At 35.7% G+C, this 11,909-nt stretch overlaps 1 protein-coding gene across 14 annotated transcripts in view; it reads right to left on the bottom strand.

Annotated features, from left to right (window-relative positions):
* Positions 1–1,141: 1,141 nt before the first annotated feature.
* The window catches only part of LOC138715509 (uncharacterized), a 280,377-nt gene continuing 269,609 nt past the window's right edge, over positions 1,142–11,909 (bottom strand). For 11 of the 14 annotated variants that reach the window (XM_069848506.1, XM_069848505.1, XM_069848512.1 and 8 more), the window contains 2 exons: positions 7,931–8,020; positions 1,142–1,477 (listed from right to left, as the gene is read on the bottom strand). In XM_069848506.1, coding sequence (XP_069704607.1) covers positions 1,362–1,477; positions 7,931–8,020 — 206 coding nt within the window. In that variant the 3' untranslated portion in view covers positions 1,142–1,361. Of the gene's footprint in view, positions 1,478–7,930; positions 8,021–11,909 lie in introns of those variants that run through there. The other 3 variants (XM_069848513.1, XM_069848509.1, XM_069848511.1) reach the window with 2 other exon arrangements.

Here is an 11,909-nt window from a genome sequence, read left to right as displayed (position 1 = left end):
TGTTTTATATGAAATATGGAAAATATATAGAAATTAACGAAAATATGTACTAAACTCTAAAATATGGAAAAATATGGAAAATAAAAGTAGGATTTTTCAACCCTACACATTGTGAAACATAAAGATAATGCAAAATATAAATTATATTGGCTTTATAAGTAAATATGTATTTACATATAAATCCTTTCCCTGGTCATGGACATATTTTACTGTATATATACAAATAAACACATATTTGATGTATACAGTTCCAAAACCCGACATATTATGCTTTCTAAGGCCCGATTGTATAAACCTTTTAATCTTAGATCAGAGGTTAAATTGATCCTTGTTTCAGCTGAACTTGGAATTTGTGTTGTATAAAGTCTAACCTGAGATTAATTTGTCTCAAACTAAAGTCAACTTTGACTGAAGAAATTTCTCCGATTAAGTTAGATGATCCAAGTTAAGTTATTTCTTTTCTGTTTGAAATATACAAGTGACAGATTGTGCAAATAAAATATCCATTATTATTAATATTAATAGATATTGTAGGTACATTTATATATATTTCTTTCAATTTCTTGCCTTAATACACAAACAGTCTTATATTTTATAAGGCTCTATCGTGTTCAGCAGTATCAAATAACATAACCTATAATTATATTATGTTTATAACAACCATTAATTATTAATGGATATGATAGTGGTTTAAAGAAAAAGCCAAAGAAAAACTATGTGTAGTATTTCCAGGGTTGAGATGAAGGAGATTTTTACAATTGCCTTTAATAGTAAATCTAAGGAAAAAATTATATGTTTGAACTAAAAATATGTATTATTGTAAGAATTATTAGATTATTAAATTTGAACACCGGCCGTCCGTACGAACCTTTGTGCTACCTTCTCAAGAACCCGGTTAGTCATGAAGCTTTATACACCGTAAAACAGTACTGTCTGCAGCTTTTATAGTCCTCGAGAAATTGGACCTCGTAACCTAGATTACAAGCCATAAGATCGCAGACGACGTGTCAAATTTCTGTAAAAATATCTAACTACATTTTTTCATTTGAGACTTATTTGTATTACAAACCTGTGACATTAACACTGTATTTCCGTTAACATTGTGAATTCAGGTAGACACAATAACAAAAAATAACACACATTGAGAGAGAAAAAATATTCATGTTCTTTGATACATTCTGTAATATTTGTACAAAGTAAAGTTACATTCAATTTCCATGTGTGACTCTTACAAAGCCTACAACTGAGTCAATGGTGTCTGTATTTCCAAAATGTGTTACGAATTACTTCAAAACATTAGGAGATTGGGTTAGCATACATCCCTTTCATGTTAGTTTCGCTGGTTATATTTTGTCTGTGAATCAGCAATTCGATTCAAACTCCTCGAATCTGAGGCCAGTTTTATTGAGTGCGTCCAGGGCTGCACGTAGATTGCTTTCAGAGGGCGGCCATTCAGGGAAGGAAATCCAGTTTGAAGCTGCAACAAAATCAAACATCAATCCACATACTGAGAAATACCAATAACATACGTCGTAGAGAAATGTGAATGTCTCATGCAGTCAGTGAGTTTGGGGCCTGTGCAATATTTTTCCATTTCGTGTAGCCTATGTATAGAGAGCGACGCTTATTTACATCCAACTTTTCATCCGTTTATTACACATAACTGGCATTACATGAGAGGGTCGAATTAGCATAAAACAGTAGTAGGCTACAGTCATTAGGATTACTTAAAATTCGATGTAAGCACCAGCATTTACTGCACATTTTTTCAGAAGTGGTTGAACGTTCTGTACTGCCCTCAAAAATATATAATTTGATTTTGTGATATTCGTAATTCAATGTCGCATTTCTTTCCTTCACTATCCTCTACCATATCTGCCAGAATTGGGGACTGCCACACCTCCATTCGAGCAGCAATTCGGGTACGATGATACAGAGACAATTTTGACACCTTGGTTATTGCTTCAAGATTTATTTCTTTAGACACAATATTTTCCAGTAAAATTCCTGTTTAAAAGCACATGTTTCGGACCGCACAGAGAATAAATATTTAAATTGAAGCTTCTTCACAGTATGTGCTTGAAATTGTATGAAGCAATGTACATTTTAGAAGTGGAATAGGTTACTTAATCTGACTGTTTACAGTACTACAGTGCAATAAAAAGTGGGATATAAATATGGGTCGCCTCTATGTGATCACTCATCGTTGAAAAAGACGAATGAAATTAAAACATGGTACTTATTTTCGACTTGTTGAGTGCAGCTCTCTTTAGCTGAACTCTCGTCACCGACTGAATATTTTTTTTATATTTTTTTATGTGTTTGAGTAATTGCATGAAATGAAGGATAGGCTAATGCTATGAGGTTCACTTAATGTATTTCAAGGAAATATGGAAGTTTGAAACAAAACTATTTTTTTCAATTCAATACTTTTATTGTCGCCCAGACCCCTCGACTTCTTGGATACGCGGCTTTAGGACATGTCTGGTGCAGACACTAATGAGTCAGGAGATAGAGTTTCTTTCAAGGAAGCGGGTGAATACTGTGAATGGTTATTGAAGTAGGAACTTTTGTATTAGTCAAATTTGATTATAGTATAACCACAGTGTAGTATATACAGTCGCGAAGCTTGGGGTAATTTTTTGCATTTCTCGCGATAGTTACTAGCCGCTTGGAGCGCTGTGTGTACTAGGAACAATAGACTGTGTCACTGGCATCGTGATCTAATACATGCCGTAAGGCAGACCATGTGACTCGCTTAACCCGATCACGAAGGGCGGCGTTTCAACCATATAAATTAATTGGAATGCATAAAAAGTAACATATATTTCTCTAAAATGTAGTGTAATTGCATTAATAAAATTTAAAACAATGATTAGGAGACACTTCAGACATAATTCCTTGCGAGTAAAGGTGTAATATTATTTTTGGTGTGAAAATTACGTCGTTCGTATGTGTAATAGACCTACCTGCCTTTATTTCGATTAAATATTGCGAAATTCTTGTACATTCATTTATGCACGATGCAATAATTTTCAGTTGCACCGCACGGATATTTAGATATGTTGAAATTATAGGTTATGTTTACTGCCCCAGTTGCCCCTTTCTGTCTAATTTTAGTGGTCTCCAATGCCCTGCCATTCATATGGAAATATTATTGGTTATGTTTACTATATCTTTTATTCCTAAATTCGCAATTATACATTATAATTAAGCATAATGTCATGTATGATACTCCGCACATTCAATTTGTCTGTATTTTAATACTACAATTGAGTATTGAATTATTGTATTTATCTACTACCTAAGAGACGAAGTAACAATCGTACGTACACTAATTTCATAAGAGCGGTATGATAAATTTTCTGTCTTTATCAAGGAAGGTAGATGTGCTATATTAAAATCGCAATATAAATTCTTTTTTATTAAACCTCAAAATAGCTTCCATTCTAAACTTAAAATGTTGATGCGAAAAGATTATGTTAACATATAAAATTCTCTTCACATTAATATAACACAGTTTTGTAATTATTTCTGCAACATTGCAACAATAAGTAAAAGTAACTTATGGACACATTACACTAAATAAAGCTTAGCTATGATACGCAATAAAGTTATAATATAATACTTCACTAAGCTCCATACACTGAAATAGAAAACCCGAACATATGTTACGGCCTGGTCTAGATCGAAAAGGCATTGACTGTGCCGTATTTCGCATTGTTGTGAAAAGCTGTGTAAACTGTGAAATGTTCGTTATCGGTTGTAATAACTGTAAATGGCTAAAATACAATAATTTGAGTAATAATATGGGACAAGGAGACGTTTGTTGCACTATAAATTCTAAGAAAAAGAGGTCAGAGTTATCCTTCTTCCGAAAAATCCAGGAAGGTGAGTTTATAAAATATAATATATACTTTGTGAAAATAATATATAAACCTTATGTATTTCGTATTTCAATAGTAGAAAGAAAGTGTTAATTTTTTAAAAGAACACGATATCAAAAGTATAATACATTTTATCGTCTGCTAGGGAAAGAGTTTGTGATGAGGCGATAGTAGCGATCCTGGTGGCTAGCAACTATCTATGGATGCATATTTCAACTGTCTATGTTTGCATATTTAGTAAGTATTGAGCTTCGCAACTGTATATACTAAACAGTGGTATAACCGATTTTCAAATATGTTGCAAAGTTCTGTAGATGATGATGAAGCTAAAATAATGTCTCAAGAATGGTGGCAATTATGGATATTGTTTTGTTTAATCTATGAAGAAGACATATCGTATGTGGAACTCAACCAGATTCTATAGCAAGTTATCTTTATCAGTTGTTGAAATGAAATGGGACGGAATGTCATACAAATTTCATAAGAAACTTGATATGAAAAGAATGTAATTTGGTTTCTATTATACAGTATGTATGCGGTAAAATCTCCTTTATTTCATGTAAAATGAAATAACACATCTAAAATAATGTAAATAAATTAACAAAGCGATAAAAAAATAGTTGATTTCAGGTTCGAACTTGCGTTCAATTACACCACGGCCTTTGACTTTACCATTAGACTACAGACACCTATTGTAGTAGAGCCTATTGGTTGAATTACGTGCTATGAGTGGTTTCAGGTTTTCTGTCTATGATATTTAATTTTGAATTCTTAAATATTACTTAAATGAAAATATTTTTTGTGCCATATTGTCCTCATTTGCATAATTTTAAATTAATATTTTTATCGTCCTGATGTAAATCATCAAACAAGGTATAAAATAGTCCTCGATTCAGTCTTTCCAAAAAGCAATGGATGAACCAGACTTTTCTTCTATTTTGACGTCTGTTCTTTCTCCGTTTGGGTATAGTTGCCAAAAGTATATATCCATCTACGTCCATGTTCACTGGAAGACTGAAAAATTCTCTATTACAAAAATTTAATCTTTTACTGTTAGTCATAAAACTGTAAATTTGTGTGTCAGTGATGTTTACGTCATTTTAATAAGAGTCCAAGAGGAGGACGGGCATAAACCCTGGGACAAACACCATCGCAGGATTTGTTGCATCAATGGAAAATAAGGACAAAAATACCAACAAAAAAAAAAACATTGAACACCTGAAGTCAAAACAAGGAGGAGGTATTTGAGAGGCAGAAAGAAGCTGAAACTGGACCGACATGAAGCTGCTTAAGGGGTGACATATGATGATGGAGTCTTCTAGGCTCTGAAAGTTTGTGGCTCATATCCTGTAAATAGTAATTTTAGAATATTTAATTCTTTTAAACATATCTCAGCCAAATATGGTGATACCAGGAAGATATTGGTGTCATTTTGAAGCTTGAAATGTATCCTAGTGCCTGACAATGAGTAAAATAACATTAATATAGTTAATAATCATCTGTGGATTTTTTACTTGATTTATGCAACATAAAATATTAGTATAAGTTACCTATATGGTAATATTTAATTAATGTAAATGAAAATAAAAAATAGCTCTATGTCAAGCACTAAAGAATAGTTTTAGCTATAAAACAGTGAAGAAACTGTGGCTCTATCTTAAAAACTACATGAGCTGTCATGTTTCAAGTTGTATGTCAAAATTATGAACAAAATAATTTTTATAAACAATTTAGACATAATTTCAAGGGATCTGTTCACTTCATTCTCTTTCTGGTACCATTCTAAATTGTATAAAAATTTTACAGAGCAAAATTATGCAAAACAAAATTTTTTGTATGTAAAGGTGTGCATATACCTTAAGCAGAGCCGCTAAAGTGGCCTCGTCTGAAGGAACCCTTGCTAACTTTCAAGACTATGGATTCCAGCTTGTTAAGGAAAATTTCCGTTTATTTTTCCAGCCTCATGTAATGACAAATAATGCTGATCAGGAGCAGATAGTTCCGTCTGTACACATGCAGAGTCCGCCATTCTATGGTGTATGATAAATTATTGTTAAATGTTTTGGTGTATGTGTAATGGATATGGGAAAAGGTATCGTTCATGACTGAGTTTTAATGTGTATAAAATATACGTTTGTTATTCCTGACGAGGACTAACCTGGAGAATTGATATGCAGGCATTGAACTGTACCGTTAAAATGACAACCAAGTAGGTACATAATGTCACCAACATGACGGAACATTATAGGCTCTTAAAAATATGGCTTATGCGAATATTTTTGTTTAATACGAGTGATTTTCCCTGGGTAAAATACAACGCCAAGGTGGCCGCAAATATTTATCGCTTTAATGAAAATTCCCACAAATTTGTTTTTTTCGATTTCAACGATATTTCTTGGACCACATCGTATTTCTTTTATTGCAATAAATAGACCGCTCTTATATTCGCTAAACCTGCACTTTACTGCAGGAAAGAATATAATGAGGCATTTTACTATAGCTTATACATATCGCTTCTCTGTTATTTAAGGCGTTTGCCTGCCGATCTGAAGTTGCGCACGGGCGCGGGTTCGATCCTCGCTTGGGCTGATTACATGGTTGGGTTTTTCCGAGATTTTCCTCCAACCGTGAGGTGAATGCCAGGTAATCTATGGCGAATCCTACGCCTCATCTCGCCAAGTACCATCTCGTTATCACCAATCTCATCGACGCTAAATAACCTCGTACTTGATACAACGTCGTTAAATAACCAACTAAGAAAGAAACTTCACCATTGTTCCTTGACGAGAAATCATAGAGGTTTGGGAAATAATTATTTATAATCTGTTAAGGGTACAAATTGGTTGGCATCACTGACCGACGTAAATACGCATTGTCTATTAATATTTTGACAGCTGCACCGGGGTTCGAACCCGTGTCCGACACGGCGCGCGGCAGACGAAACGCTGGTACGGGGAGCATCTGCATGCTGAGAGGGCAGAGGGGGTGTATTACGGCAACGCGGCGAGGGGAGGTTGCGCGCGCATCTGCTACTGCCGAGTGAGGAAGGAAGCAAATTGCTACGTGCGGAGTGAAGGGGGGGACGGACCCTCCCGAATCGTCCAGAAGTCCGTCGAAGTGGAGATATCCAGATAATTCGAGAGGACACCCGTAGAAATTTCTCGTAACTATGGTTTAGTTATAAAAGAAGAAACGCGAGTGAACTTGAGTCAGTCAGTCAGTAAGGCAGTGTTGTTAAAGTCAGTGTAACAGTGAAGCCAGCTTCGAGACCAGAGCGCGACTCGAGTTGTGTCCATAACTGTGGAGCCTGAAGCCCGGAGTTCGAGTGCAGTGGACCGCAGTTGGGGGACCTGAGTTCGAAGTGCAGCGGATCGTCTCTGAAGGTCTGGGGTTCGAGATTCTGTGAACGCGAGTGACTGAGCTAGAAGAACTAGCCAAGACAAACGAGCTGTGAACTGAGAACTGACAGTTCTGTGTTGTAAATAGTGCTTTGTGAATATTAGTTAAGATTAACAGTTCATTGTTGTTCGTAATAGTCCAAGTAAATTGTCATTGTCGTTTCTGGAGTGCAATAACGAACGCTGTGTTGCTGTGCGGAGAGCAAATCCCATTGTTGACGGGAGTGAAATTAAATTGTAGAGAGTGATAATTATTGTTGCTTCAAATAAAAGTTACATTGTTGTTTAGTTTAAAATTTACAATATCTTCATTTCAATACATGTCCTACTTAACATCTTTTCTCCATTAGATCGATAATTGCTACACGATATCTATCATAATCCAATTCTTAAAAACAAATATGTACCTACATACATTATTTGTTTATATTTACCTGAAGTTGTTTCTCATAGAAATGTATTTTGTATATGTATTACTAACATTATATATATGTGTGTGTGAGTATGTATATATATCAGCAATTAGCATAATAGTTGTTGCATTTCATGAGTTACTCATTCACTCTATTTCACTATATGTATTTTTAATTTGGACAAGAAAAACGTTTGTACCATGACATCAAGTTCTACTTAAGTGTCACTCACGTTTGTAGTTGTTCACTTCAAGACAGCCTCCCCCGATCTGGTACTTGCTCTCCTCCCATGCCAGCATCTCGTACTTGGCTGTCCATTCAGCTATGAGCAACAAGAATGATAATTTGTAAGTGAAATCTCTCTATCATAACAAGATTTCGCTTCGCTTCTGTCAAGTGTTAATTAGTGGCAAGTCAAGAAAAACTTCCTTTTCGGAAAATCTTGCACTTTTGTTTTCAGTGACAATATATTAAGCAAAGTGTTGTAGGCCTACATTTACATAACATTTTTTGAGATTTCACGATTGTAGGTTAATAGTAGGTTTTCAACATTAAGAGAAAATCATGTTTGGCAAAATTCAGTAAAAGAGCTAAGCTAAGATTTGACCACGAAGTCTAATTTTCACAGTGCAAATATATCTACCAAAAAGTAATTGGGCACCCAGGATTTTACGTGCTAGATGCCATGTTTCGGCGGCTACTATACAGTGGTATGCAGACAATAACGTTCACCGGTTGGACTGGCCTGCACAGAGTCCTGATCTCAATCCCATTGAGCACCTTTGAGACGAATTGGTCCGGCGATTGAGGTTTCGGGAAATGCGGCCAACTTCCATTGTCCAACTGAGAGCCATATTGCAAGAGGAATGGCGACGCATTCCAGTGGATATCCTACACAAACTAGTGGAGAGCATGCCTGACAGGGTGGCTGCTGTTATAGCAACAAGAGGTGGTACCACAAGGTTCTAAAGGGGCAAAAACAGTGCCCAATTACTTTTTGGTAGATAATGTATATATATATATATATATATATATATATATATATATACACAAACACGAGGATGTTTCATAATTGAAGGACTAAGAGTCATAGTGGGCCAAATCCATTTCCAGAATTTTGCAGCTTATCTTTTGATTACCTATTGACTCACGTACTCAGGAGGCAGCGTCCAAATCCCTCACGTTATGGAATAATTAAAGCAACAAAAATACTCTCTTAAACAAATGCCAGTTTTTTCGAAAAGCAGATTGGGCCATATCCAAACGTCCAATGAAAGCTGCTGCTTCTTGCCACGTGATTTGATGTTGAACATGGCAGACGGAGTGAAAGAAAATAACTCAACTAAGGTGAAATCTAGGAAGCGTGTGGAAAACTGTTATGAGTGGGAAAAGAATGTACGAAAAAGGGCAACAAATAGTGGCCAAGAGTATGTAAATGAAATTAATGGAAATCTGTATGTGCGAAAATGTACACTGACAGAGACTGCAAATGTGGGTTATGTTGTGTCGAACGTTAGGATAATGAAAATGATCGAGCATATGTGTATGATAAATTCTCGTCAATAAGTAATTTTGACCAGAAAATGCAGATCTTGCAGCAATGGTTCATATAATGAATATGAAGAGGCACAGAGGATCTGCTGATGTAGAAGACAGTCATGAACAGCATTCACGCGTATATTATATTAAGTAAAGGTACGTACCATAACCTCAAAAATTATACTTGCAGTATATTCATAAACAAGGTACCTACTTAAATAATTATTGTCTCTTTTAAAGTGAAAACCTTATATCTGAGCTATTAAAATTCCATTAATCTAACGGTGTACTGTACAATTTTACCTAACTTCGTTGGAGTATGTATTCATTTATAATAAAATGAAAAAAGAAATTAATTAATTAATTCATTTTCATTCAATTTAGAAAATTATATTTGAAAAGAAGGCGAATTTTTGGACCAGGAAACAAGGTTTATTCCACACCTGTGGAGTAACGGTCAGCGCATCTGGCCGCGAAAGCAGGTGGCCCGGGTTCGAATCCCGGTCGGGGCAAGTTACCTGGTTGAGGCTTTTTCCGGGGTTTCCCTCAACCCAATACGAGCAAATGCTGGGTAACTTTCGGTGCTGGACTCCTGACTCATTTCACCGTCATTATCACCTTCATCTCATTCAGACGCTAAATAACGTGAGATGTTGATACAGCGTCGTAAAATAACCTAATAAAATAAAATAAAAAACCAGGTTTAAATTGTTATCTCTATAAAAGTAGCCTATGTGTACCTATGGTAAACATTAATTTTTATTTTTACGATGACACTAATATGTGAATATGCAAAACGATGCTCTTCAATTTTGCTTATAAAACATTGGAATGCAAACTGTGAACATAATGTTAGGCTATTAGTGGAGACAAAGCACTGTTCAGAGAGGGATGTCTGAAGTGGGATCATATTTATTGTCTTAAAACTGTAAATACTGGAGCAAACCACTTAATAGTATATTCAAATAACGTGTGGAAGACAAAATAAAAACCAGTACATAGCTTCATTTTGAGCCTCCATTGTCCATCATTCACAGTTTAAGAAATAGACCATAAATTTATAGAATTTGGGCATCCTTTCCTCCTTAATGACGGGGACTTCAGCATTATCGAGTCAGATTAACCCAAAGCCAAAAATCTCTTTATCGTATACGATTATGTGTGTTTAATACAACACTGTAGGTGAAAGAAAAGCCTTTGTTGTAAAGGAAATGGAAGTCAAACTTCCTTAATATCAAGCATATTGCAAAATGTAATTTTTTTTGGTGTGTAAAGACGCTACAGATGGTAACAAGGTCCAATGATTGAAAATTAAATGGCTGAGGTGCGAATCAGCTGAACTAATGAAAATTAAATTTCGTTATTCTCTAAAGGAGCAAGAATCAGTTTTTTTTTTTTTTCAAAATTCAGACGGAAAAGTAGGCACAGAGACAGCTTTTGAATATGGCCCACTAGCCCATTTTTGTTTAGACAAGATAAATGTAGTGCCATAGTGGGCCAACTCCAAGACTTTGAAATAAGTGTAATTTCATGATGTTATAATCAGGGCAAAATATGTTTTTCCTTTTTATGTCACATATATACAGGGTATTTCAAAAATACGGGGCATAATTTCAGGTATGTATTTCCCACATGTAGACACTCAAAATAGTTCATTACAACATGTGTCCGGAAACGCTTCATTTCCGAGTTATGGCCTTCACAACATTGAAATTCACCGGAACGTTTTTCTTTCCGCACGTCGTTGTCATTACAGAAGATGTTCAAAATGTCCACCTCCTGCTTGAATACAGACCTCACATCGATGTCTCATTGACCTGCGAACACGATCCCAAACTCCAGGAGTATTGCGTATGTCCTCAGAACATGCCACAATTCGATTCCGAAGGGATTCCAAATCAGGCACCAGAGACGAATAAACCAATGATTTTAAATGACCCCACAAGTAGAAATCGTGAGGGTTCAGATCAGGTGAGCGTGGAGGCCAAGCAATTGGGCCACCTCTACCTATCCATCGATCAGGAAACCTTCGATCCAAGTACCGGCGAGCCGTACGACTGAAGTGTGCAGGAGCGCCATCATGCAAGAAGTGAATGTATTGACAATTGATCAGTGGAGTGTCTTCTAAAACATGAGGTATGGTGTTTTCAGGAAGTTTGTGTACGCCTGCCCCGTAAGTCTGTTTGATTTGAATACATGTCGCACAGTCTAACGCCTACACTGAATGTAACCTTCGCCTCGGAATGAACTGTCAGAGTGCCCTCTTAATGCCTCCTTTGATGGCAACGACCTGCGGAAAGAAAAACGTTCCGGTGAATTTCAATGTTGTGAAGGCCATAACTCGGAAATAAAGCATTTCCGGACACATGTTGTAATGAACTATTTTGATTGTCTACATGTGGGAAATTATGCCCCGTATTTTTGAAACACTCTGTATATATATATATATAATTTCATCAATTAATAATTAGTTATTAATATGCATTCAAGGAATTTATGTTATGTATTTAACTTTACCTAAATTTTTCTAAGTTTCATGAAAATGACACTTGGCCCACTATGGCTCTCATTTCTTCAGTTATAGGTACAAAAAACTACAGGGGAGAATAGAAAACAATGAAAAAATGCAAAAATCCTAATAAACACACGTGCGAAAACCAGTCACAGCCGTT

The sequence above is a fragment of the Periplaneta americana genome, chromosome 15, assembly GCF_040183065.1.
Source record: "Periplaneta americana isolate PAMFEO1 chromosome 15, P.americana_PAMFEO1_priV1, whole genome shotgun sequence".
Taxonomy (NCBI): domain Eukaryota; kingdom Metazoa; phylum Arthropoda; class Insecta; order Blattodea; family Blattidae; genus Periplaneta; species Periplaneta americana.
Note: the sequence above shows the minus strand (reverse complement) of the source record. Positions and strands in the feature narration are given on the sequence as shown.